Here is a 27,389-nt window from a genome sequence, read left to right as displayed (position 1 = left end):
TTTCCTGCTTGTGTTGTCACGTGCGCCCACAAGCACAAATACGGTGATGTTGACTTGTCTGATTCTTTTCTATGTTCTAAAGCTGTTCCTGAGAAAGCTGAACTGCCTGTGGAAAAAGCTGAAAAATGTGTGTCTGACAGCCTGCTACCTGCTACACCTGACCTGTCTTTTGAGATAAACAGAACAGATTTTGTTCATGTGCAACAGAATGATCCAACTCAACCCAACCCAAATGAGCCAAATGTTTACGATCAGAATCCCCGTGTCTACAGCATTGAAAATGACGTGTTAATGCGCAAATGGCATCCTCCCTCATCTAGTGATCTTAGCTGGAATGTATCTCAACAGGTAGTTGTTACCATCGTATTCTGCGTCACTTTTTCTGGCCAGGTTTGAAGTCTGATGTAACTAAGTACTGCCGTTCTTGCCACATTTGCCAGGTCAGTGGAAAACACATAATCATCGATTGTGTAGGTCCGCTTCCAAAAACAAAGTCAGATCATCAGTACAATTCAATTCAGTTCAATTCAATTTTATTTATATAGCGCCAAATCACAACAAAAGTCGCCTCAAGGCGCTTCATAGATACAGAGAAAAGCCCAACAATCATATGACCCCCTATGAGCAAGCACTTTGGTGACAGTGGGAAGGAAAAACTCCCTTTTAACAGGAAGAAACCTCCAACAGAACCAGGCTCAGGGAGGGGCGGGGCCATCGACTGTGATTGGTTGGGGTGAGAGAAATTAGAGAGGATAAAGACATGCTGTGGAAGAGAGACAGAAGTTAATAACAACTATGACTCAATGCAGAGAGGTCTGTTAACACATAGTGAGTGAAGAAGAAACACTCAGTGCATCATGGGAATCCCCGGCAGCCTATGTCTATTGCAGCATAACTAAGGGAGGATCCAGGGTCACCTGGTCCAGCCCTAACTATATGCTTTAGCAAAAAGGAAAGTTTGAAGCCTGATCTTGAAAGTAGAGATAGTGTCTGTCTCCTGAATCCAAACTGGAAGCTGGTTCCACAGAAGAGGGGCCTGAAAACTGAAGGCTCTGCCTCCCATTCTACTTTTAAATACTCTAGGAACAACAAGTAGGCCTGCAGAGCGAGAGCGAAGTGCTCTAATAGGCTGATATGGTACTACAAGGTCATTAAGATAAGATGGGGCCTGATTATTTAAGACCTTGTATGTGAGGAGCAGGATTTAGAATTCTGGATTTAACAGGAAGCCAAAACAGGAGAAATCTGCTCTCTCTTTCTAGTCCCTGTCAGGACTCTTGCTGCAGCATTTTGGATTAGCTGAAGGCTTTTCAGCGAGTACATCTTGACTTTGATGTGCGCCGTCACACGCTTCCCTGAGGCTATTCCGCTACAGTCAAAGCTGTTGTCAGAGCCTCAGTGAACTTTTTCTCTGCTTTCGGTTTGCCTAGATCAGTTCAAACGGACCAAGGGTCAAACTTCATGTCCAAGATTTTTGCTCAGATCTTAAAATTGCTTGGCATAAAGCATCAAAACTCCAGTGCGTATCATCTCGAATCACAGGGTGCGCTTGAGCGTTTCCACCAAACATTTAAAGCTATGATGAGGAAGTTCTGCCTCGAGTCAGAAAGAGAGTGGGACGAGGGTGTGCCACTTCTTCCAGCGGTGAGAGAGAGTGTGAGTCCACGGGTTTCAGTCCTGCAGAGCTGGTGTTTGGACACACAGTGCGTGGTCCTCTGCGGCTGCTTAAAGAGAAATATCTGTCCGGCACAGCTACCCCCGAGCAGTACGTACTAGATGAACCTCCAGCTGAACGTCGGCAAGACCAAGGAGCTGGTGGTGGACTTCAGAAGGGGTCAGCACAGAGACTACAAGCCCATTATCATTAATGGAGCTCCAGTGGAGAGGGTGCAGTCCTTCAAGTATCTTGGTGTCCACATCTCCTCAGACCTGACATGGGCTGCCCACATTCAGGTCCAGACCAAAAAGGCTAGGCAGCGCCTGTATCACCTACGACAACTGAGGAAGTTCAGGGTCTCTCCAAAGATCCTCAGGATTTTCTATACAGGCACTGTGGAGAGCATCCTCACACAGAACATGACATCGTGGTTCGGGAACAGCTGTGTGAAGGACCAAAAAGCTCTCCAGAGAGTGATCCGTACAGCAGAACGCTGCTGCAGGATTGCTCTCCCCGCGCTTCAGGACACCTACACCAGGAGATGCCGGACTAGAGCAGCGCAGATACTGAAGGACCCGTCCCATCCTGGCAACAAACTGTTCCAACTTCTGCAATCTGGTAGAAGGTTCCGCATCTTCCGGGCAAGGACAGAGAGACTCAAGAGGAGCTTCTATCCCCAAGCCATCCGTGCCCTAAACACACACACCCGCCCTCTCACATCATCTATAATTGACTGAGACAGGACTCTTCCAGACACTAAACCAAGGCACAATGTACATTTCAATTCCTTTAATTTTAAATATGTTTATATTGTCTATCCTGTAAAATAGTCAGATGTCTATTCATATTAATGTACAGAATTCACCTGCTGGCTGCTACTACTGCACATGCACAATGTATATACTATATATATATATATATATATATATATATATATATATATATAACACCCAGCACGCCCCTGCGGGCGGTTTATCCTTCAAGCTCGGGTCCTCTACCAGAGGCCTGGGAGCTTGAGGGTCCTGCGCAGTATCTTAGCTGTTCCCAGGACTGCGCTCTTCTGGACAGAGATCTCCGATGTTGTTCCCGGGATCTGCTGGAGCCACTCGCCTAGCTTGGGAGTCACCGCACCTAGTGCTCCGATTACCACGGGGACCACCGTTACCTTCACTCTCCACATCCTCTCGAGCTCTTCTCTGAGCCCTTGGTATTTCTCCAGCTTCTCGTGTTCCTTCTTCTGAAGAGGCGGACACGCATCCCAGACAAACCAAACTACTCCCTCAACCTTTGGAGCATCATGAAAAACTGCATCGGCAAAGAGCTGTCTAAGATCCCGATGCCTGTTAATTTCAATGAGCCCATCTCCATGCTGCAGCGGTTGTCTGAGGACCTCGAGTACCACGAGTTGCTGGATAAGGCCGCAAACATTATATATATATAATGTTCTTCTTCTACACCCCCCCCAATTTTTGCACATGTCGAGGAGCGTGTCAGGTTACATTTCACTGTGTGTTACTTGTATAACTATGCATGTGACAAATAAAGAACCTTGAACCTTGAACCTAGATTACGTAAGTTGCTTTAGGGAGCGTCTGCATAAAGCCTGCGAAATTGCACGCGTCTCAGGAGAAAATGAAAATGAAATCTGATAAAAAGTCTGTGCAGAGAAAATTTGAAGTGGGTGACAAAGTGTTGACTCTCCTACCTGTTCCTGGATCCTCTCTCCAGGCAAAGTTCTGTGGGCCCTATGCTGTTCAAGAGAAACTGAGTGACACAGATTATGTTGTAGGTACCCCAGACCGTAGTGTGTGCCATGTCAATCTGATGAAGCCTTATTTTGTTCGTGATGCAGGTGTAAACTCCTCCTCATCCCCCGCTGCCGTGCCGGTAGTTGTGCCAGCATCCCCGTCTCAGTATAGCCCAGAAAGTGATGGCTTAGTTTTCGTTTGTGCTGAGGGTTGCTCCCGACTCAGAAACTCTGAAATATTGGATAATTTGAAATCCCACCTAAAAACATTCAGATGACGCTGCCCAGAACGATGTGTGCTCTCTGATCAATACTTTCCCATCCCTGTTTGCTGACACTCCGTCTCGCACTACTGTCCTCGAACATGACATATGTAGGTGACCACCCTCCGATCAAACAACACGCTTATCGTCTGAACCCTACCAAACGTGCACTTCTTCAGCAAGAAGTTTCTTACTTGCTGGAAAACGGTCTAGCTGTCCCTAGTTCGAGTGCCTGGAGTTCCCCATGCCTTCTTGTGCCGAAAGAAGACAAAACCTCACGTTTTTGTACCGATTTCCGAAAAGTGAACAATGTGACCAAACCTGACTCCTATCCTCTTCCCCGCATGGAGGATTGTGTTGACAGGGTTGGCTCCACAAAGTTTGTCACCAAGCTGGATTTATTAAAGGGTTATTGGCAAGTTCCCCTCACTCCACGTGCATCTGAAATTTCTGCTTTTGTCACTCCTGATCACTTCCTCCAATACACCGTCATGCCTTTTGGCCTTCGAAATGCCCCTGGCACAATCCTAGCCTTATGCACATTGTCTTAGGTGGCGTCAAAAGTTGTGAAGTGTACTTAGATGACATTGTAGCCTATTCAGAGACTTGGTCAGAACACCTTGGAACACTCACTGAGATTTTTGAAAAGTTGAAAGAGGCATCCCTTACCCTAAATCTTGCCAAATGTGACTTTGGTAAGGCCACTGTGATTTATCTAGGGAAGCAGGTGGGTCAGGGTCAGGTGCGCCCTCTTCTGGCCAAAATCCAGGCTATCCTAGATTTCCCTGTGCCTCGCACTAGACGTGAGCTTCGCCGGTTCCTTGGAATGGCCGGCTATTATCGCGACTTCTGTAAGAATTTTACAGATGTAGTTGCACCTCTCACCAGTCTCACAAGTGTGTCAAAACCATTCGTATGGTCGCCCACATGCCAGAATGCTTTTGAGTCTGCCAAAGCTCTCCTCTGCAGCACTCCAGTACTTGCCGCTCCTGATTTCACACGTCCTTTCAAACTAGAGGCGGATGCCAGCGCCAGCGGTGCAGGTGCGGTGCTGTTGCAGGAGGACAAGCAGGGTGTTGATCACCCAACTGGTTACCTTTCAAAGAAGTTCAACATTCACCAGCAAAAATACAGTACCATTGAAAAAGAAGTACATACTGAAACACGTTTTTACTGAAACATGTTTTTTACTTAAAAAGGTTTGTTATTGAAACACGATTTTACCTAAACAGGTTTGTCACTGAAACACATTTTTTTCCTGAAATAGGATTATTACTGAAACACGTTTTTACTCAGCTCCTGCACTCCGAGGCCCACACAGTAACTGAAGATCAGTTATTATAAACTTATAATAAATGTAACGTGATAGTTCTGTAAAAATACTGCCATAAAGGACAGGAATGATTATGGTGTTGGTACAATAACACAGTCATGAAAACAGTCGTAGAACAGCTAATTTCTTTGCTTTATATTTAACGCCTTCATAAATCCTGATGACTGCAGTCTGTTTACTAACATAAGCACGCATACTGCCTCTGATACGCTCAGCTCCATCAGCAGGCTCAGCTGTGCCATCTGCTCACCACCACCAGGTGGAGCTGTGGGACCGCAGAGCTCTGTGACCTCAGCAACATTATCATCCTCACTGAGAGGCTGAGTTTCATTTAAATGAGGCAAAAGTAGGAAGAAGCAACGAGGAAGGAAGACACACTGAAGCAGAGACAGAGGACGAGAGAGCAGGCGGGTGGAGGGCGAGCAGCAGAAGAGGAACAAACAGAAGAAGAGCGAGGGTCTGACATGAGAGCAGAGGAGTAAACTGTCTGCAGACATGTCCTCCCGGGCTGAGAGTAAGACAGGTGAGTGTCCTCCTCTTCTTCTTCTGCTCTTTCTCTTCTCACAGGCTAACTGTTAGCCACCGCAGGCTAATGGCACTTCCTGCCAGCGCTCAGGACTTTGTTAGGACTCTTTTTTTCTTTTAATGTAAAGATAATGATGATGATGATGATGATGATGATGGGGTCCTCTTCCCCAGCCTCCCAGATTGCATATCTCACCATGAGGTTGAAGGATAAGCTCCACCCACAGCGGACGAGACGTCCTGTCAAACTCACCCCATCATTGAGAGTCAAACCACCTGACCTGAACCTGCAGCAGCCCCAGGTACACACACACACACACACACACACACACACACACGTCTTTGTGTCTCTGTGAGGACCCGCAGTCACATCAGCACCTTGAACCTGAAACCGTCCTCAGACGTCAGCTGAGGTGACATCGCGTGACGTCAGAATCTATATGTGCACTGCAGGACCTGGACGAACCTGCTGCCAGTCGCCCAAAAGCCAACCAGCTGATCGATCGGTTGAGAACATTTTCCAAACAGGACATTAGAAGGAAGTTTTTGTAGCTGCAGGCTTCCTTCTGAGCTCCTCTGTAACTCTGTCAAAGCTGAGCAGACCAGCTGCTTCTGCCGTGTTTTTAGTTTCACAAAGCTCCAGATGTTCCTGTGGGTGGAGGTCCGGCCTGCATTCAGGTCAGGCTGCTGGAGTCTGACCTCAGCGAGGTTTGTTTAAAGATCAGGGTGGATGTCTGGGTGGAGCAGACGTCCTTCGGCATTAATGGTGTTTGTAGAGGTCACAGTTACCCATGAATGTGCACTAATGCCCATCATATCATCATGCTGCTTCGACCTGAACGCTGAGAACGAGCCAGATGGTCCGTCTCCTCTACAGCTCTCCAAACAGAATGTCAGCTTCTGATTGGTCAGACCACAGGAAGGAAGTCTGAAGACCTCAGAGGAGGTGTGTTTTTAGCTCAGGTCAGCTGACCGCATCTCCTGCACACGCTCAGAAGAGCCTTCTAATGGCATCATCATCACACACTGTAACACACAGTAACAATCACAAGCGTATTTATAGCGCACATTTCATCACACGCACCTCTGTGCACTCCACACAGAAGATAGACACATAAAATCATGAAACCCTGTGGAGAGGGAGTGACAGCAGAACGACAGCACCTGACGAGTGCACGCCTGTGTCTGAGTCTGCATGTTCGCACCTGTAACTGATCTCAGGCCAGCTCGTTCCAAAGAACAGACCGCAGTAACTGAGAGCAGCCCCAGCACTGAGATCTGATGCTGGAACAGCTCAAACATCTGCAGCTGATGAAGATGCTCTTCATCAACTTCCTCTTTAAGTCCCCTGTGTAAGGTTAACTCCTAACCCTACTTCTTTCAAGTTTATCAGCTGATGCTGAAGAAGTGTGTGTGTGTGTGTGTGTGTGTGTGTGTGTGTGTGTGTGTGTGTGTGTGTGTGTGTGTGTGTGTGTGTGTGTGTGTGCGCGCGCGCAGTCGTCAGGTGTGTTCGCGGACCAGCAGCGGGCCGTGGTCAGCTCCCTGCAGTACTTTAAGGCTCTGGTGGACCGACTGGGTGTTGACAAACCTGGCGTGGACAAACCGGTCCTGAACCAGTCTGTGGTCAGTGGTCTGCTGGGCGGGGCTTCTGGGGGGGTCCTGGAGGCGATCCAGACTCTGGTCCAGCTGGAGCCTCGCCTACACAGCAGGTAGGTGTCACTGACGTGGCAGTTTCTGAACACGCCGTGTCCTCCATCTGACCCGTGTGTGTCCCTGCAGTAAGACGGTCGCTGCCTGTCTTGCTCGCCTCTACCGCTCTCTGGCTCAGCTGATTCACTGGACCGATCAGGTGATGTTGAAGAGCGTCTCACACGACAACAAGGAGTCGACAGAGAGCGTTACCAAAGTGATCAGGACCTTGCTGGACAACGTCAAGGTGAGAACCAATCACAGACTAGATTCAGTTTAGCTTTATTTATACAGCATCAAACGGCAGCAGCTCGCCCCCAGGCGCTTCACTGCTGTGAGGCTGTAGAACAATACAAACAAACAAACAGAGCAAAAATAAAGACAAACAAAACAAAAACAAACAATAAACCACATCAGTCAGTCAAACAACAACAGAGAACACAAAACAAACACATACAACAAGAAAGAAAATGGACAAACAAAGAAACTCTCACGGGACATTTGTTGGACTTCTGGTGTTTTTTGTACCAGATTTTTATTTTCACATTCACTCAACATCTAATTTCGGGTTTTCCAGCTTCTCGAATTCTCGAATCACGAGCCAAAACTGCTCAGTCAGCTGAGAAAGTGAAGGCAGCGGGTTCTGAGAGTCGTGCTTTGATGGCGTGGACCTGAGTCTGTGGGTTCAGGCCGAGCAGCGGCGAGGAGCTCGGTGACCTGCCTCTGATCGTCTGTGGTCTCACAGAGCGTAATGGTCACCAGCTGTCTGAAGTGTGTTTGAAGCTCCTGAAACGTCGTCACGTGTCTCGATGGGCTCGCTGAGTCCGCAGAAATACATTCTCAGTATTCGAACAGATCTTGTGACAAACGGGAACAGAAATCGTCTGTGAGGGAAACGTCCTTCTAAAAACAGCTTCTGCTTAGACTCGTCCATTTGTCGTTAAATATTCCTGAGTGCCATTCAGGAGTCCGACGACGACGAACCTCAGACCTCTGAAATACTTTTATTCTTTTTAAGCCAGACTGACCTTTGACCTCTGATGACAATCCCACACAGGCATGTCAGCCTGAAGCTCTTTGGCCCAAAACGACACAAACATGAATGGCAGCTCTTTATTACGTGTCCACTGAGTTTTATTTTAAATGATGCTTTAATTCTCTGTGTCGAACACGTTAGAGGTTTGTGGCTCACAAACTGTTTCATGAGGTAAACTGTGCTGAGTGGATATTTGATGCTGTGTCACAGTTTCAGATGCTCAGAAGTAAGGGGACAAACGAACACCATTTTAAATATGAAGGCTATTTTTAGTACTTTGATGAAACCTCTGATTGGCTGAACCCAGGTCCGCGTGGTGTGTTGCTCCTCCTCCCGTCGTCGTTTCGGCCTTCCTGTTCGAGCTGCCGCTGCTCTCGTCTGAAACTCTCCTTTTTTCCTTAATTCTTTCTTTTCACAGCTGCAGTTTGTTTTGTTGATTTATTCATAGTCAAAGTGAGTCGTGATTTGCACAAACATGCTCAAGATTAAATGTGCTAATCGTGTTCTTTTCCCTCCATATTAAAACTTTTGGCTATAAAAATCATAAATAAAGATGATTCTGTTTAGTGAATGTAAAGCTAAAGCACACGTGAGAGTTTTCACGTGGAAAACAAAGAGCGAGACGGTCGATAACGAGACGAGGACGACAGAGTCACATGAGCGTCAGTCGGATGTTTGTGAGGCTTCAGAGTTTGAACTTCTTGAAATGTGCACGACGAACAGCGAAACTCATAAAAACTGAAACTAAACATTTTTCAGCATTAAAACCTGAAGTGAAACCAGTGAACTCGCTGTGGGAACCATCTGAACTCAAACTGCACTGGAACCCCCACGAATGGAAACAAAAACTATAAAAACTCTTTGTCCACTAAAAAAACCCCTTTTTCCATTTAAATGTAAATTGTCCTTTTAATAATGAATTCATATTTCTGATCAATTATCCGATTTCAGCCGACGGCTTCAGAGTTCAGTATCTCCACTCAGAGCGCTGTTGGGCTGCAGAGAGCTGCTGTCTCATCAATGCTCACATTAAAAATAATGAAGACTTTAACGTGCTGCAACTTATCAATGCTAAATGTTTCTGTCCATCTTCCAAATGCTTTTGTGCTCTCATTATTTTGCTCCTGAGCAGCACTAAATAGACCTGATCATTGTTAAAGCTGACTTCCCCTCTGGATCCGTCTTTCTTCAGCACAGTCGGCTCCTTTCTCCAACATTTCTACTACAGTCAGGTTCAAAAGCTTCTGGACAACGACTCGGCTTTGATTTTGCCTTGGTACAACGCCTTAGAGGAACTTAGATCATAACGTCACCTTTAATTTAAGCGGTTTAACAAGAGTAATAGTTCAATCATTACAGACATTTTAAACACAGTCCACATTTTCAGAAGCTCAAAAGCAATTGGACAACAGTTTCATGATTAGGTGAGGATTAACCCCTCATCAGGACACATCCTTATCAGACGCCCGAATCATCTGAGCTGGCTACTTTCGATGCGGAGGAGCAGCAGCTCTACTCTGAGCTCCTCCAGAAACACAGACCGAATGACTGAAAGATGTCAGCAGAGATGAGGGAGGACGTCATTATGCTGAAAAACCAAAATAACCCATCAGAGAGCAGAAACTTTAGAAGTGACCCAATCAGCAGTCTGATTCATTGTTAGAATGAACGAATGCTGTAAGCAACAGAGTCCACAGAAGACACTAAAGTGCATGAAGACAGAATTATAGTTACAAAAAGCATCAAGTCAGGAACACCTCGAGGAAGAAGCTGTAGCAGTGTTCAGGTCCACAGTCAAAGCTGCCGTCACAGGTGCAAACCTCTGGGTGCACTCAGGAACAGGACCATTTTTAGCTGCACAGGTCTGTAAAATCTGTTCTTGAAGGCTTCAGGCAGACTTCCACCCGTGTATTAAAAAGAGTCTTTATATTTAAACGTATGTTGGTTTGTCCTGCTAGTTTTCAACCTCTGAAAATTAGGACTGTGTGTAAAATGTTTGTAACTCATAAACAGTTAAAGCAAAGCTTTAGTTAAACTCTCCGAATCAAAGCTGAACGTCTGCAGACACGTCCTGATTGTTTGGTTTAAAATCCACTGACGAGGCAGAACTACAAAAATTGTGTCATTGTCCAAAAATGTATGGACCCAACTGTGAATCACGTTTATACAGTTGTTCATATTCCAGCCTAAAGATAATCTCATATCTGCATATGTCAGCATCACATTAGCACGTCTAAGGTTGTGAATTCATTTGCAGCAGATGTTTAATCACATCTCCACCACGTAACCCTGAGAGTATATGTAGTGAAACCATCACAGCAGTCATTATACATGATGCCAGGACTTCCTGCCACTGCATCATCACAAATACAATAGAATAGCTTGCATGATGACTAAGCTGGTGTTGTGGTTGGTGTGCAGTTGTGAGTGTACAGAGAGGTGGGCTTTGCACGCAGCCCTGAGGGACTCCTGCACAGAGTGGGGGAAGTCCATCCAGCTGCTTCCAGAAACCCCTGTCATACTTATCTGTTAACGCCATAATGAAGGTTACGTGATTCCTGTGGTCATCCATCTCTCCAGCTTTGCTGGGACTCCCTCAGTGTTGGAGAGATCAGCCGCAGACATGTCTGGCTTCTCTTCACTTTTCTGTTTGTTCTATGTCATGTTATTATGGTTATCACACTGCACTCTGCTCTCAGTGTCTCAGTGGAGACGAGCCAGTGAATGGACCTTATATTTTTATCTGTCTGAAACAGCTTTGACTCACTTCTGTTCTCATGGATTCTTCAGGAACTGGTTCGATTGGTTGCAGAGAGACAAGAAGGCTCCGCCCCCCTGTCACCTGTCCAGCCAGAGTCATCAGGGTTTGATGAGCAGGCAATATCGACCTGCAGGAATCCTGCTGATGAGAAGGACAAGAATATGGGGGTGGAGCCAACGAAGAGAGAGGAGGAGCAAATACTTTCAGCTCCTCCCAAACCTCCTATGCCCATCCCAGAGTCGCTAACTCAGGTGACCCCCCAGCTGGGACAGAGGTGAGTCTTAAAATACTTGAGTCCAGTCTGGTTCAGTCTGGTTTAGTCTGGTTCGGTCTGGTTCGGTCTGGGATCAGTCTGGATCAGTATGGTTTGGTCTGGTTCAGTCTGGATCAGTGTGGATCAGTGTGGATCAGTGTGGATCATTCTGGTTCATTCTGGTTCAGTGTGGTTCAGTCTGGTTCAGTCTGGATCATTCTGGTTCGGTCTGGGTCAGTCTGGTTTAGTCTGCATCAGTATGGTTTGGTCTGGTTCAGTCTGGTTCAGTCTGGCTGAGTCATTCAGGCAGACAGAAAACAGTTTGCAAGAACAGAAATAGATCTGTGGAAGAAACAGGAAGTAGAGCAAACGAACACATCACACATGCCCCTTCCCCCCACACACCCACACTTCCTGTCTCTGCATGATACCAAGTAGAAGAAGAAGAAGAAGTGGGGGTGACAAAGGGCGGCAGCAGGCAGTTTCGTGGTCTTTTAATAGAACTGTGAGGTTTAGGCTGTCTGAGGCTGAGTGTGCAGCAGCTGATCGATAACAGCGCTGCTGTGGATCATCAATAACAATTAGTTGGAGCTAATTCATGATGATGTTTTTAGACGTTAGTATTTTCTCATTTTCAGTTTTCAGTTTGACTTTTTGTTTACTTTCAGTTTGTTTCCAGAGTGAATTTTCGGATTTCAGTTTGTCCTGATTAGTTTGAGTCTTTATTAATTATTGCTGTGTGGAGGGCGAGGGCCGCATGCACGATGCTGTGAGCTCAGCTCCTGGAGCAGTGTGACCCACCCGTGCTCCTGTTCGCGCTCTGGCAGCACTGCTGCTGGGTACCGGCTCTCCTCGTCTAGTGCCCATCTCCTGGTGTCCTCCACCCTCCTGAGCCTGTGCTGGGAGCAACAAACCTCATGGAGCTAGTGTGCATAAAGAGCTGGACTCCCTGTGACAGTGAGGAGCTGCAGGAGCAGAGAGGACATCACAACCACATCACCTCCAGCTGCTTCAAACTACACCACCTATAGGTGGTCTCCCCTCCACGGACCAACCGGGCACTTAGGCTCTGAGGTCCGAGGAGGCCGGACGTGTTCAGTGTGGCATGGCTGCTGCCTCCCCAGAGCACCTGTTGTCTCCCTGATCTGCACCTGTGCAGGCTGATGTCACTGACGTTCAGCTGACTGTGACGCTGTGATGTCATCAACAGGTATAAACCCAGTGGATTACAGTGTGACGTCTCTCGCTCAGAGGGAGAACGCACCTTTTCCTGTCAGTATCTCATCCTGCCAGATGTGAGGCTGGCTCTGCGCGTCACCCTGGTGTTAATGTTTTTTCTGTCGGGATTGTGATGAGCCAGCAGAAAGTGGGGCACTGACACCGTCGCTTCACCTGCCAGATGTTGGGAATTTATGCCTTAAATTGTTGTGTCACCTGGTGATGACACACACGAAACAACTGCCACCTGTGCTGCACATGCTCAGTTTCAGCCTCTCCCAACACAAACTGCTTCAGCTTGTCACCTGGCTGCATGCATGCAAAGGTGTACTACGCAATTGTGACATCACTGGTGGGTGTGGTTTTAACTACTTGTCTGTCTGTTTCAGTCCTCCAGCTCTGCCTCCCAAAAAGCGCCAATCAACATTAAGCCCCACCCCCTGCAGGGTTGCCATAGTGGCACCAATGAGAAGAGAGACTGAAACAGAAACACCAGCTGAACAGGTATGCTCACTGGTTCACACATTCACACGTAACTGTGTATATTTACATGGATATGTATCATATCTGTTTTATGGTCTTTTATTTTGAAAATCTTTATTTGAAGCTGAAATTAGACAGTCCGGGTTTAATCCAGATTTATCCTGTGTGTGTGTCTGTGAATGTGTGTGAGTGTCTGTGAATGTGTGTGTGTGTCTGTGTGTCTATGTGTGTGTGTGTGTGTGTCTGTGTGTGTGTGTCTGTGTGAGTGTGTGTGTGTCTATGTGAGTGTGTGTGAGTGTGTGTCTGTGTGAGTGTGTGTGTGTGTGTGTCTGTGTGTGTGTGTGTGTGTGTGTGTGTCTATGTGTGTGTGTGTGTGTGTGTGTCTGTGTGTGTGTGTGTGTGTCTGTGTGTCTATGTGTGTGTGTGTGTGTGTGTGTGTGTGTGTGTGTGTGTCTCTGTGTGTGTGTCTGTGTGTCTATGTGTGTGTGTGTGTGTGTGTCTCTGTGTGTGTGTCTATGTGAGTGTGTGTGAGTGTGTGTGTCCGTGTGTCTATGTGAGTGTGTGTGAGTGTGTGTGAGTGTGTGTGTCCGTGTGTCTATGTGAGTGTGTGTGAGTGTGTGTGTCCGTGTGTCTATGTGAGTGTGTGTGAGTGTGTGTGTGTGTGTGTGTGTGTGTGTGTGTCTCTGTGTGTGTGTGTGTGTGTGTCTGTGTGTGTGTGTGTGTCTCTGTGTGTGTGTCTGTGTGTCTATGTGTGTGTGTGTGAGTGTGTGTGTGTGTGTGTGTGTGTGTGTGTGTGTGTCTATGTGTGTGTGTGTGTGTGTGTGTGTGTGTGTGTGTGTGTGTGTGTGTGTGTCTCTGTGTGTGTGTGTGTGTGTGTGTCTCTGTGTGTGTGTGTGTGTGTCTCTGTGTGTGTGTGTGTGTGTGTGTGTGTGTGTCTCTGTGTCTCAGTGTGTGTGTGTGTCTGTGTGTGTGTCTCTGTGTCTCTGTGTCTCAGTGTGTGTGTGTCTCTGTGTGTGTGTGTGTCTCTGTGTGTGTGTCTCTGTGTGTGCGCGTCTTTGGCTGTTTCTAACATTTAATAACGTTTGAATCTTCCTGCGTGTTTCAGGACGACGACTGTTTGAAAAGATGCTCCATTTCCTCTGCCGAATGTTTTCCTCAGAACGAACACACAGGTAACACACACATATCCACACACACGCGCAGACACACAGACACACACACGCGCGCAGACACACAGACACACACACGCGCAGACACACAGACACACACACTCTGTGGTGCTTGTTTCCCATCAGCAGTAGGCGGTATCAGTGACATCACTTCCTGTGCGTTGACAGAAATAGGAAGCTAAGTTGGCTGCTGCTTCCTCTTTGCAGCGACGCGTTGGCCTGAGGCTCACTGCTGCCTCCTGCTGGACTGACAGGTTTCTGCACCTGCGTGTGTGTGTGTGTGAGACACTCAGATCATGACACCTGAGGCATGTCAGACGCTGTGTCCCAGTCCAGCGATCGCACGCCTCGGAGTACGCGAAGTTTGCGTACTACGTACGGTGCGTACTAGGAAGGACGAGAAGTGCGGAAGTGAGAGGCTTGTGAAATGGGACGGTCCAGCCTTCGTCGGCTGCTCAGGTTGCCTAGCAACCATGATACTAACCGCTGGAAACGTTTCATACAGCTTTGTGTGACAGAAATGACGGAGAAAATCGTTTGTCCATTTGTTTGTTTGTTTTACATGAGCTTTGTGTGATTAGTTGAGTATCTGAGACCACAGGACTGTAAACATGATTGTTGGGTTTCATTTCTGTACTGAACAGTCATATAAGATTAGCTAGTAAATAACAATTAGCTGATGTTGTTCATGAGACTAAAATCATCTCACTGTGGTAAGGTAAATATAATATGGCCAATATTATAGTTAGTATATTAATCATTATTAGTTATTACAGCAGTGAGCTTGAACTCTGTGTCAAACACTGAGCTTCAGTAAAGATTCAAGTTGCAGTTATTTATATTTCCTGTCACCTTAAATCTTCACTCAAACACAAGCATCTGTGACAGTGTGTATATAGATGTTTTATATATAGGAGACAAATATTGTTCTTTTAATATGTTGGCATTACTAAATTTGGCTCAATGCTTACATATATTTATAAAAAGAAAATGTACAAGCTGTGATAACTGTGTCTGATAGAATGAAGAGTAGACTGATATATGAAATGTTCCTTTATTGGTTGAGAAAATCAGACCATGTCATAACTGCTGTAAGTCACACAGAATAGATATCAGAGCCTTAAACAGGCTGACGTCTGCTAAATGGGTCAAACTGGGCAGAAAGTCTACAAACACATAACATCCTTATAGAATATGATGTAACACTATAGATCAACTTAGCTCAGAATATATAAAGCATATAAACAGTTACAGCAATATGATGCAACAAACACAGCAGCTACTGATCCAAAATACTCAAAGCTTCATAGAACTGAAACCAACATTTATTTTAGCTCCATTCTGCTGCTGATACAGACTTTAGGTTTCTGAACATTAAACTTGTTGCTGCCTTTCATAGTGTGTAACTTGAAGGCCCTGAGTACTCTGAGTACTTTCTCCCACACTGGAAACACTGGGATGATCACATTATTTGAACATTACCTAATAAGACTGATTCAGCACAGACAGTTATGTTAAACTTTCCTAGCAGTCCTTCACAAACAGGGAACAGTCTGTCTATTCTCTCCATCTGTCAGCTGCTGCTGGCTCTTCCTCCTCCTCTTCCTCACACACTGCTGAGTTTGTCCTGGTGGATCATCAGGGCTGCAAAGCCTCACAGATGATGTGCAGCAGTGGGTCCCTCAGTCTGTCCTCACTCTGGACACTTGCAGTCGTCACACATGGAAATCAAATGTGTGATAAGCTGCAGGATTCAAACACAAGTGTAACTTATAAACACATGTTCATACTTTTATTCCACAATCAGAGAGAAAGAAACAGAGAGTGCAGGACAGACAGACAGGTGACAGTCTCAGGTGTACACACTGCTACACAACAGCACAGAGAAGCAGGATTTAGTGTTTGTGTTATTACGAGTGTAAACAAGAAGAGTTCCAGATGGTGCAGTGGACACATGTGTGACTGCTGTGATTGAAGCATCTTTCTTTCAGCTTAACGAGTGAACCGTCAGCTCGTTCAAACACACGTTAAAGTCCGTTTGGCTCGACACCACCGAACAGAGGCAGCAATATAACACAGCTCACATTAACAGTGCAGTGAATCCTGCTTGTGCCGCGATGTTCAGGACTGCAAACCGAGCAGCATCACTGACTTTCAGCTTGTTGTGTTTGTGGATATATGACTGACTTTAATTATCCATAAAATCATCACATTCTCTGTAAGATTAAGGTCGACTATTGAACGGCGTATATTTAAAGGCTTTAAAACCAAGTTAGTACAAACATCTCTAATGTCACATAACTTTGCTGACATGTGGCCAACAGGAATGTTTTAATGTTCTTCATTATAAAACATTTGCTCATAAATAAGTGACATAATATTCAGTACTTACTTTTGAAAGTTTACTGTTCGGCCGCTGCACTTCTGCAAAATTATCCACATCCACCGCCGCGCTATGAATTGTGGGATATATGGGACCACGAAGTCTACACCGGACCACACTTCAAATTTGGGGAAATTGACGGTGCATTTGGAGAACACTTCAGAGTGGGACAGCCGTCGTCGCGTTGCTGTGACATCATAGGTCTCAAAATGCGTACTCCGGAGCGTGCGGTCGCTGGATTGGGACACAGCCAGTCACCTGCAGAGGAAGTCTCTCACGTATTTCTTCTTCTTCTCTTGTTGCGCCTGAAGAGAAAGAATGGAATGACATCACATCACTGTGATGCGTCTTGCGTGTTATCTACATGTCCCCAGTATCCTATTAACTGCTCTGTCCTTGCCTTTACAGAATAGATGTAAAATAAATCAGCGAGCTGCACGCTGCCCACGCCTGCAGCTGATGAAACACACACAGACTAAACATTTAAAAAAACAAACATCAATGAGCTTGAAGTTGTTTTAGACCCAAGGCAGTCAGGGCACTTTCATCAAACAGTCACCACTTTTAACATTTCAGTTCTTTTGATTGTCCATGAACATATCTTTTCATCTCATAGAATAAAATAGAAAAGCCCTTTACTGTCATTGTACATGTACAACGCTCCACGCCGACTGTGCCGAAATAAAATATACACCTAAAAACAGCAGGAATATATCTGAAACAATAGAAAGACTCTCAGTGTCCTGAGTGATGTGGGTGACTCGGACCGTGGCTCAGATTGGTGAGCTGTGTGGGAAGTGTGGGGTTTGGGGTGACACTGTTTGTGTATGTGCTGATTCGTCTCCGTGTGCACAAAATGAGTACAGAGGGTTACGCTACAGTCACACTGCATAGAGACAACGAGATGACCAAAATTACAGTGAGCGCGCGCAGTGAAGTTGCAGTGAAGTTGCAGTCTCGTTGCAGTGAAGTTGCTTTTGAGTGGCTCAGTCAGTCAGCTCAGAGTGACTTTGGTGCATGAAGACAGCAATAAAAGTGCAGTTCAGTCAATCTGCTGCCAGTCTGCAACTGAAAGGAGTCAAGTCTCCAAGTATGCATGCATCTGTCATGATGCTGTGATTATGGGTGATGAGTGTGCAAAATGGCAATCTGTTGCCGTGTGCAGACACAGAAACTCACATTAACGTCTTACACTCAGACCTCAGAGATCTGAAACTGAAATTCCGTCTACAAATAGTGACGTAGCTGATGCGGGACAGCCATTCAACTGCAAAATGACCCAGGCACACAGCAACCTCGCTTTTATAGGGACATAACCCCAACCAGCGGAGCGGAGTCCCTGCTGCAGCTCATCAGAGCAGCCTGACTCCGATCGATTTCAGCCTGTTCAATCTGTTTATAAATCAGTCATCTGCTCTCACCAGTCTGTCTGAGAGCGGCTGCGATTGTCTCCAAACAATCGCAGCCGCCACACAGCTCGGCCAATCAGAATGGAGAGGTGGTTGTGGATGTTCTGACTTTCTGTTTCTTGTCTTCAGAGGACGATCCAGACTATGCCTTCCTCGACACAGATCAGTCCTCCTCAGAGACGCTCCCCCCTCTCCCTGGTTCCTCCTGTCTCCCTCCTGCCCTGCCGGAGAAGAGGCGATGCAGCACCACAGGTGAGGACACACCTGAGTGACTTGTCTGTCCCCCTCTCTGTCCGTCAGCCTGACTTGCTGTCTGTCTGTGAACTTCAGGTAACACAAGCTCCCAGACTCAGCCGTGCTTTGGGTTCGGTTCTGCCCCTGAGGACCAGTGTGATGACAGCACAGGCCCAGATGAACCTGTCTCCTCCCCTTTGTCCCCCAGCAAGACACCCCCTCCCCTCCCTGAGAAGAAACGACACAGTGAGTGAACAGGGAGAGAACAGTATGACTGGAAAATCCATTCAAATGCCTCTCTCACCTGCCTGTCTCACCTGTCTCTCATTCGTCTGTCTCTCTTCTGTGTGTCTCACCTGTCTCTTACCTGTCTGTCTGCAGTCCACGAGTACCTTCAGTTCTGTTCGTCCTACAGCGATCAGTCCCCCCTCATGTTCTATCAGAGGCCTCCAGGTTTCAGTCAGAGATACAACAGCCGACATCGAGAGCTCGACACCTCCTACCAGCTCTCTCACGCACATCTGGACACACAGCTGGACGCAGACTTCACTCCCTCACCTGAGCTGGTTCCTGCTCCGATTCTACCACCGAAGAAGAAGCAGCAGGTCAGCGAGGTCTGAAAATGTTTGGATGGTTTTGACTTTCTATCGTCACCAAACTTTTCTTGTTTCTAACATTGACAGGACTCAGCTGACAGGCCGGCTGAAGAGGGCGGAGACAGGTGAGAGGCCACACAAACACACGCACGCACGCACGCACACACACACATGCACGCACAAACACGCATGCACGCACACACACACACACAAACACACACACGCACACACACACACACACGCACACACACCGGCACACTCCCTCAGGGCGTTCTGTCTGTCCTGCAGTTCCCAGAGCGTCCAGCAGGGGGCGGAGCGTGACAGGAGAAGCAGCACGGAGGAGCAGGAGGAGGTGTTACTGACTGACAAGAAGAAGATTCGCTGCAGAATCACCATGAAGTCTGAGGTGCTGCTTTGACCTTTGCCACCCCCACACACACACACTTTAAATCTTTCACTTAACCTGTTTGCTGACCTTAGACCTGTGTCTCAGGAGGAGGAGGGGCCTGATGTAAAGGCGGCCTCACCTGATGTCCTATTGGTCTATGCTACGGGGACCAGCAACAGAGGTGAGTGTTGGTAGACACCTGGCTGGAGAATCATATGTGAGACACCACCTGTGTCATACCTGTGCAGACGCTCCACAGAGCATCAGATCCAACAAACACATGAGCACGAGCACATCATTTACAGCCCGCAACTAACAGGAAACAGTCCAAAAATGACATCAGAGGCAGCAGGTGATCTCCTCTTCTTTAATGCTGTGACGAGCTGACGCAGCTCAGAAGGAAGCGCAGCTGCAGAAACTTTATTCAGGAGCTTTGGGGTTTACAACAGTCCAGCTTAGAAGTAAAGAACTAACGCATGAACTATTTTTCAGCTTCACTCAGAGTGTTTCTATGTTAGCTGATCAGATCTGTGTGAATGTGTGTTTGCAGACCAGGACCTGTACCGTGACGCTTTCCTCTGCACCTACAGGAGCTTCATCAGTCCAAACGATGTCATCAGCAAACTCCAGCACAGATATCCTCAAACACACTTTGAGGCTGGGCCCACCGGCTTTGCTTGTAGCTTCAGCAACAGGACAGCATTAAGAAGAAGCACACGGTGCTATTAAAACAAACGGCTGCTGCTCTGAAGTATTGTTTCTCTCACACTGCTGTGAGTGGAGGCTGGACAGAACCAGCTCTGTGCTAGTTGTTCATCGTTGTTCACGTGTTTTCCCACAGTCCCCGTGATTATCTGTCTGTTCGTCCAAACTCTGTTTACTCTTTAACTGCCAACACGTACAGACACCTGTGTGGCAGACGGGAACATGCAGACCTGACAGCTGCCAAAAACACGTTCCACCTGCTGGTGGGCGTGGTGGACGAACTATGGTGAGAAATACACACAGATCTTCACACACTGTATGCAGTGGTGTTCTTCATTAAGACAGAGTGCAGAGGCCTCTGAACCTTGGCTGTGATTAAAGGAGACCATCTCTCATATTCACACGTCGGCAGGAAAGCCAGACTTATGTAGGCGCTCACATGGACTCCTGCTTATTACCTGGAAGTGTGAGTTAGGATTTATGAATAAAAGCATTAGAAACAAAGGTAAGATCTCCTGTTTCTGATAGACTTATGAGCAGTTTTTAAACGTGATTTTAACCTCACATAAAGGCCTCTGTGCCTTCAGCTGATCCAAAATGCTTCAGCAAGAGTCCTGACAGGGACTAGAAAGAGAGAGCAGATTTCTCCTGTTTTGGCTTCCTGTTAAATCCAGAATTCAAAATCCTGCTCCTCACATACAAGGTCTTAAATAATCAGGCCCCATCTTATCTTAATGACCTTGTAGTACCATATCACCCTATTAGAGCACTTCGCTCTCGCTCTGCAGGCCTACTTGTTGTTCCTAGAGTATTTAAAAGTAGAATGGGAGGCAGAGCCTTCAGTTTTCAGGCCCCTCTTCTGTGGAACCAGCTTCCAGTTTGGATTCAGGAGACAGACACTATCTCTAAAGCCAAGTTGATTGGCTGATAAGAAACTGTGGAATACACCAGGCACAGACACACGCACACACAGGTATGTACTGCCAACTTCCACATTTATTGAAGCTTTGAGTTTTGAGTTTTGACAGCTGACTCAGTCGTACAGTCTGACAGCTCACGAGCCCAGCTGATCTCTCCTCCGGCCGCCCCTCCCCGTCTCACTATAAAAACAGCGGAGGGAAACCATCATCAGTACATAAACACCATCAGCTGTTCTTACCGGCCTCGCAGCGCCGCCCTGTTGAGCCTTCTGCTGCACTCCTCCCCTGCAGCTGCGCCCGGGGCCACGCCTCCGCCACAGAAACCATGTGGGCCACGGGACACTTTTTAATGCCACACTTGATGCTTTCAAATCTATCGAGTAAGATCAGCTGTCCACATACTTCTGGCCGTGTGTCATCAGTGTGAATACTGTGTGTGCAGCGCGATAGAGCTCGACTCTGATGTGCTTCTGCTACTGATGGACTTGGTGTTCAGCCTTCTGATTGGTGGAGAGCTGGGACCGGCCCACCAGCTGCGCTCCAACATCCTGTCAAAGATGGAGAAGAGGTGGAAGCTAATTGGCTCACCTCAGTCACTCCGTCCACTTGCTGCCAAGGGTGTGGCTGCCAGGTAAGCCTTCACACCTGACAGGTTGAAAGCATGCTGAGCTGTCATTGGTCAAGTTTGAATGTTTCTGTCCCCTCTGCCTCAGGCCGGGAACTCTGCTGGACTTCAGGAGTCAGGATTTAGCTGAACAGCTGACTCTGCTGGATGCTGAACTCTTCACAAAGATTGAGGTACAGACCCGCCTCTCTCACGCCTGGTTCTCCAGCTGTTCTCATGAACCTGCTTGAGAACACAAAGTATTCATACCTGGTTTATGGTAAACAGGTAAATGATGCTTTGGGACACAAAGAGCCGTCTCCTCGTTGAGTTTTCCACCAGCACGTGCAGCGGTACCTCTTGGTTTGCAGTGTGGCTGCATCACGATCTGCTGCCACAGAAAAACCTTTTCTGTGTTTACATGATTTAGTCTGTTTCATCAGCCTGCCGGAGCCGGCAGGTTTGGTGCACTGGGATGACAGTTGGTTCTTCTCACCTGTCCAGCTTCCAGAGGTGTTGCTGTGGTCAAAGGAGCAGAATGAGGAGAAGAGTCCCAACCTGACAGAGTTCACTCAACACTTCAACAGCGTCTCCTTCTGGTAAAACATCAACACAACCGGCAGATACACAACTTCCTTCGTCAAAGAAACACAATCTGTGACTCCATCAGGTTATTGTTTCCATCAGAATCGTGCTGGAGAAAGAGCATCAAAAGCCCACAGACCCCTCAGAAAATGCCTTTATGATGTTATTCTTGATGTTATTCTTTTATGCCATAATCACAATCGGCTTTCTGAAACCGGCACTGTAGCAATCACAATTACTGTCTGAAGGCAAGAGAAATGCCCGACACATTTACTTTCCCAGGTGGTTCATTACGGTTTGTGCCATACTGGTTGTCATAGTTTGTTTGACCTTTATTATTCATTTGTTTTACTTTCAAGTTATGTCAGTGCAAACAGACAGGAGCAGGGACGGGACAGGCAGAGAAGGAGAAGCTTCTGAAACTAATGAACCTTCTTTTTGTGATTTCAGGGTTCGTTCCGTCATCATCCTTCAGGACAAACCTCACGACAGAGAGAGGCTGCTGCTGAAGTTCCTGAAGATCATGAAGGTCGTTAGAGTCCGCAGTAGAAAAAGTCCTTTTGTCTCTTCATTTGTATTCAAAGCTGGCCCTCCAGTCGGGGAGGACAGCAGCTACACCAGAACTTATTAGACTGACAAACTGGAATAAAAAGATTTATTTTTACAAACTCACTGCATCATTACAACATCTGTGTGTCCATTTGTGGTTCCAGACTGTGGTCTGTTGTCATGTCATCTTGTCAAACCGCACATGTTCTTTTTTCCTGCAGCACCTGAGGAAGCTCAATAACTTTAACTCGTACCTGTCAATCCTGTCAGCGCTGGACTCCGCCCCTCTGCGACGCCTGGACTGGCAGAAAAGCACCTCAGAGGTCAGACCGAGTTCATTGGGATTATTTCATCGGTTCGCCTCAGTGCATTAACAGTGTTTTATGTCTGTTTGGCTTCAGGCTCTGGAGGAGTTCAGCACCTTGATCGACAGTTCATCCTCTTTCAGAGCCTACCGAGCAGCTCTGGCTGAAGTAGAGCCTCCCTGTATACCCTACCTGTACGTAAATACCCTACCTGTTGGGCAGTAACCCTAATGTAGAACGTGTCTATGTGATCAGCCTCACAGCAGCCACATTATTGCTCAGATAAAAGGCTCCAACAGCACAAACACAGTCCAGAGGTCCAGTTCAGGATCTCCAATTGGCTGAGGTTTAGCCTGGCTGGCAGCTACAGCCACCTGTGTCACCATTCACCTGTCAGTCAAAGAGGCCACGCCCCTAACAATACAATGTAAGCAGGCGTTATGAAGGAGGAAGCTATCCACAGACCAAACAGTTTGTGTATCTGGCTGTAAACATGTTTGTTTCTGCTGTAAAGTTTTAACATTGGAGTCTATGGGGACTGCCTCACTGCTGCCTCTGCTGGACATCAGAGGAACTGCAGCTTCATGTTTCAGGTCTATTCAATTCAATTCAATTCAATTTTATTTATATAGCGCCAAATCACAACATAAGTCACCTCAAGGCGCTTCATAGATACAGAGAAAAAAACCCAACAATCATATGACCCCCTATGAGCAAGCACTTTGGCAACAGTGGGAAGGAAAAACTCCCTTTTAACAGGAAGAAACCTCCAGCAGAACCAGGCTCAGGGAGGGGCGGGGCCATCTGCTGTGATTGGTTGGGGTGAGAGAAGGAAGACAGGATAAAGACATGCTGTGGAAGAGAGACAGAGGTTAATAACAGATATGATTCAATGCAGAGAGGTCTGTTAATACATAGTGAGTGAGAAAGGTGACTGGAAAGGAAAAACTCAATGCATCATGGGAATCCCCGGCAGCCTACATCTATTGCAGCATAACTAAGGGAGGATTCAGGGTCTGAAGGCTGATGCTTTGTCTGCCGTCTCTCTCTCTCTCTCAGGGGTTTGATTCTGCAGGACTTGACTTTTGTCCACCTTGGGAATCCCGACACTTTGATGACATCACAGGGTTCAAAGGTTAACTTCTCCAAACGCTGGCAGCAGTTTAACATCCTGGACACCCTGAGGAGCTACCAGCAAGTGTCAGTTACCTACAGAGCAGTTCCTCAATCATTAGGAGTACCTCGTGGTTGTATTGTTGTATGCTGAAGCTGTTTCTCTCTGCAGGAGCTACTCTCTGCTGCCCGATGATGACATCATTTCCTTCTTTAACGACTTCAGCGATCACCTGGCTGAGGAGGCGCTGTGGGAGCTCTCTCTCAAGATCCGCCCAAAGAACACTCCTCGAGCCAATCAGAGATGAGCTTTGGTGAAGGCGCAGAGGGTCACGCAGCTAATCGGCTGCACCTGTTCTGATGCTAACATGCTGTAACACAGAGAACTGAACCGGTGCCAAACCGGGGGCCGAGGCCCGAGAGCGTGACATTACTGGCACAGACACATGCAGGGTAAAACCTGCAGACATTTTACTACCGGACCTTTGATATTTGCAGGCAGAGGTTTCCCTCCCTCGCTCCTGTTAACAGAAACATATTCAGATTCAGGTCCGGCACCCACAGATGGATCAGAGACTTCCAGATTTTGCTGAAGGAAGAAAAACTGCATCCAAACATCCATGAAACATCACTGCTGACCTGCCAGTCAACTCACCTGCCCTTACCTGATGGTGGAAACCTCACCTCAGCACCGTGTCTTCAAGGCCACAAAAATTAGTTAATCATTAAAGCTGATCCCACCTGACCATCTCGGGAATTCCAGTGGAAAGATTCCCTGCTTAGTAGGAATGATGCAAAATTTCAGCTCCTTTTAAGGGACGAGGGTCCGATTGTTTTAGATGTTTTTCTAGCACCGTTTTCTGATCTGTATTTAAACACATCACGCTCGGTCCTTCAGGTGTCCGAGAGTAACTGTGGGTCTGTGGGTCTGGACTCTGAGGGTGACTTTGGGTCTGTGGGTCTGGACTCTGAGGGTGACTGTGGGTCTACTCTGTGTCCTCTACTTTTTAATTCAGTTTTATTTATAAGGAGGCTCTGGAGGTCCCCACAGATGCACGTAAACCTGTATCAGTTCATCGACCTCAGACACACACCGTGTGGTTGCACTGAAGGCTTTGTTTCTATTGGCCACGTGAAGGTACGTTACAGCATGCAGGGGTCAAAGTTCAAGTCTGCGGCATGCGCGAGTACTCCGCTGCCGTGCTTGGTGCTTTGCTCGGCGTAGCGGTAAACCGTTATTGCGCTGCGTCCGGCCACACTTCGATGAACGCATCGAGAACAACCTTCAGTATCTTGGCACGCTGACTGGAGCAGCCAGGGATCAAACCATCATCTATGATTAGCAGATGACGTGCTCCACCTCCTGAGCTATGCCACCACCATCATGGATGATGATGAAGGAGGTGAGATCCTGTTGCTGGACTGAGGTGGAGCATGAAGGCGATCCATGAACTTGTGATGATGGTTCATGGTGTCTGAAGAACATCAGCCTGCAGCTGCATGCTGACGCGTTTGTAATGCGTGACAGTTTCAGCTGTTTTTAGAGAAGATTCAGTCGTGCTTTCTACAGACGTCCAGCTGCTACAGATCACACATCCTCCATCATCATCGTCAGTCTGAGCTCACCTGAGCTCCACATCCTCAGCAGCCAATTTACCCTCCAACACCTGAGCAGCGATGCTAAAACGTCCCGACCTTCATCCCTCAAAGTGAGAGTTTAATGTCCCACTGAGGCCAGGACACCAACCAGCCCACCTGAGTGTCAGACCACAGAGCTCTGAGGGTACAAGATGATTTCTCTAAACATACATGAATATGGAAAATCACCAGCTCACACAGTAACACTGTGGGGGTGTCACAGCTGGTCACATGATCTGTTTCCAACTCACAGCCACGGAGACGCCGTTCATCGTCCCACATCAAACACACCTGTACAGGAAACAGGAAGCATCATACAGACACACCTGTATGAATATTACACATGACTGATAAATATGTTCTTTATTTATTCTTTTTTTATTTTGCCCGTGTATATAACCAGCAGCAGCAGTGCGTCTGTTCACTTTAAATAACACAATCTTATTATAGCGCCGACCTGCCGACCATTCTCTGAATGACCAACTGATCAATGGTGAGCTGAACGAACGCCGATTAGAGCCACCGATTAATGAAACATTCATCTATAAGATGTGGTCCAGCGCTAACTTCATGGACTGTGGAGACTTTTTGTTTACATGTAATTTTGACAGAAATGAACAGTTGGCGTATTAAACAGCTGCATCAGATTCTGCTCATCATCAGCGCCTCCACAAGACGACAAAATACCGACGTGGGCAGGATCGAGAAACCCTCATTCACCTGGAAGCTGGCCCAAGAGGTCAAAGTTCACATTTCTTCACACCGCAATCGTTGCGACACCTCAGGTTCATCTGATTGACACGTGGTCGAGCAGGGGGTGGAGTCTGCAGCAGTGGCTCTCACCTCTTGGCTCAGAGAGCTGCAGGTGAGGTCGGCCGGGCGGCGGCACTGAACACTGACCGCCACAACATCTCCAAGACTCTGGACTGAAGGTCATCGAGGTCAAACTTTCAGAAAAAAGACTGATGAGATAAGTCTACATCAATCTGCATGATGAACAAAGTCACGAGATGGAAACAACGGTGTGATGAAAGCATGCTCACGTGGACGCTGCGCTCTCGTCACTGATGCTACGAACATGGTTACTGTTTGAATAAACGAGCTGTTTGTCAGGCTCAGGGAGGAAGACGGGATGAAGACATGCTGTGGAAGAGAGACAGATTAATAACAAGTATGATTCAGTGCAGAGAGGTCTGTTAGCACATAGTGAGTGAAGAAGAAACACCCAGTGCATCATGGGAATCCCCCGGCAGCCTACGTCTATTGCAGCATAACTAAGGGAGGATTCAGGGTCACCTGGTCCAGCCCTAACTATATGCTTTAGCAAAAAGGAAAGTTTGAAGCCTAATCTTGGGTTATTATAACGGTCTTTTTACTTGTCTCAACAAATCAGCTGTGGAACGCCTTCAGACTGCACAGACTTTTAACTGGCACAAACAAGAGGTCACACATTACTCCAGTTTTGACTTCTCTTCATTGGTTGCCAGGAAATTTTAGAGTTCATTTTAAAACTTTTGTCGTAACTTTTTGAGCTCTGCATGCTGAAGCTGCCCAGCGTATCTCTGAGCTGCTGAAGCCTCATGCTTCATCCCGAGCACTCGGGTCTTCAGGTCAGAGGTCACTGTTGGTCCCACGCACTGGGTTCAAACCCTGTGTGGGGATCGGTCTCCTCGGGCACCGAGGCTGTCGTCTTTACGCTGTGCACACTCCACTGTCTCCTTTAAAAAGCAGTTGAAGACATTTTTATACAAACAAGCTTTTAATCTTTTCACTGTTTTCTATTATTTTATTTATATTTCTGGATTTATTGTGAAGCACTTTGTGAT

The 27,389-nt window shown here is 47.0% G+C and overlaps 1 protein-coding gene across 1 annotated transcript; it reads left to right on the top strand.

Annotated features, from left to right (window-relative positions):
- The first annotated feature begins 3,186 nt into the window (after positions 1–3,186).
- LOC113033859 (rap guanine nucleotide exchange factor 1-like) lies at positions 3,187–26,724 on the top strand. The gene is made up of 23 exons (XM_026188013.1): positions 3,187–5,523; positions 5,700–5,827; positions 7,023–7,234; positions 7,305–7,461; positions 11,041–11,285; positions 12,872–12,986; positions 14,071–14,137; positions 18,056–18,178; positions 18,257–18,406; positions 18,542–18,765; positions 18,844–18,881; positions 19,045–19,162; positions 19,250–19,325; positions 19,695–19,779; positions 20,043–20,135; positions 21,212–21,400; positions 21,483–21,567; positions 21,878–21,972; positions 22,409–22,487; positions 22,729–22,830; positions 22,909–23,006; positions 23,872–24,012; positions 24,098–26,724. The coding sequence occupies exons 1-23, from the start codon at positions 5,496–5,498 to the stop codon at positions 24,231–24,233; spliced, it is 2,784 nt and encodes a 927-aa protein (XP_026043798.1). The 5' UTR covers positions 3,187–5,495; the 3' UTR covers positions 24,234–26,724.
- Positions 26,725–27,389: the final 665 nt, after the last annotated feature.

This window comes from Astatotilapia calliptera, chromosome 12 (assembly GCF_900246225.1).
Source record: "Astatotilapia calliptera chromosome 12, fAstCal1.2, whole genome shotgun sequence".
In the NCBI taxonomy this organism is placed as follows: domain Eukaryota; kingdom Metazoa; phylum Chordata; class Actinopteri; order Cichliformes; family Cichlidae; genus Astatotilapia; species Astatotilapia calliptera.
This window is presented reverse-complemented; position numbering and strand designations above follow the sequence as displayed.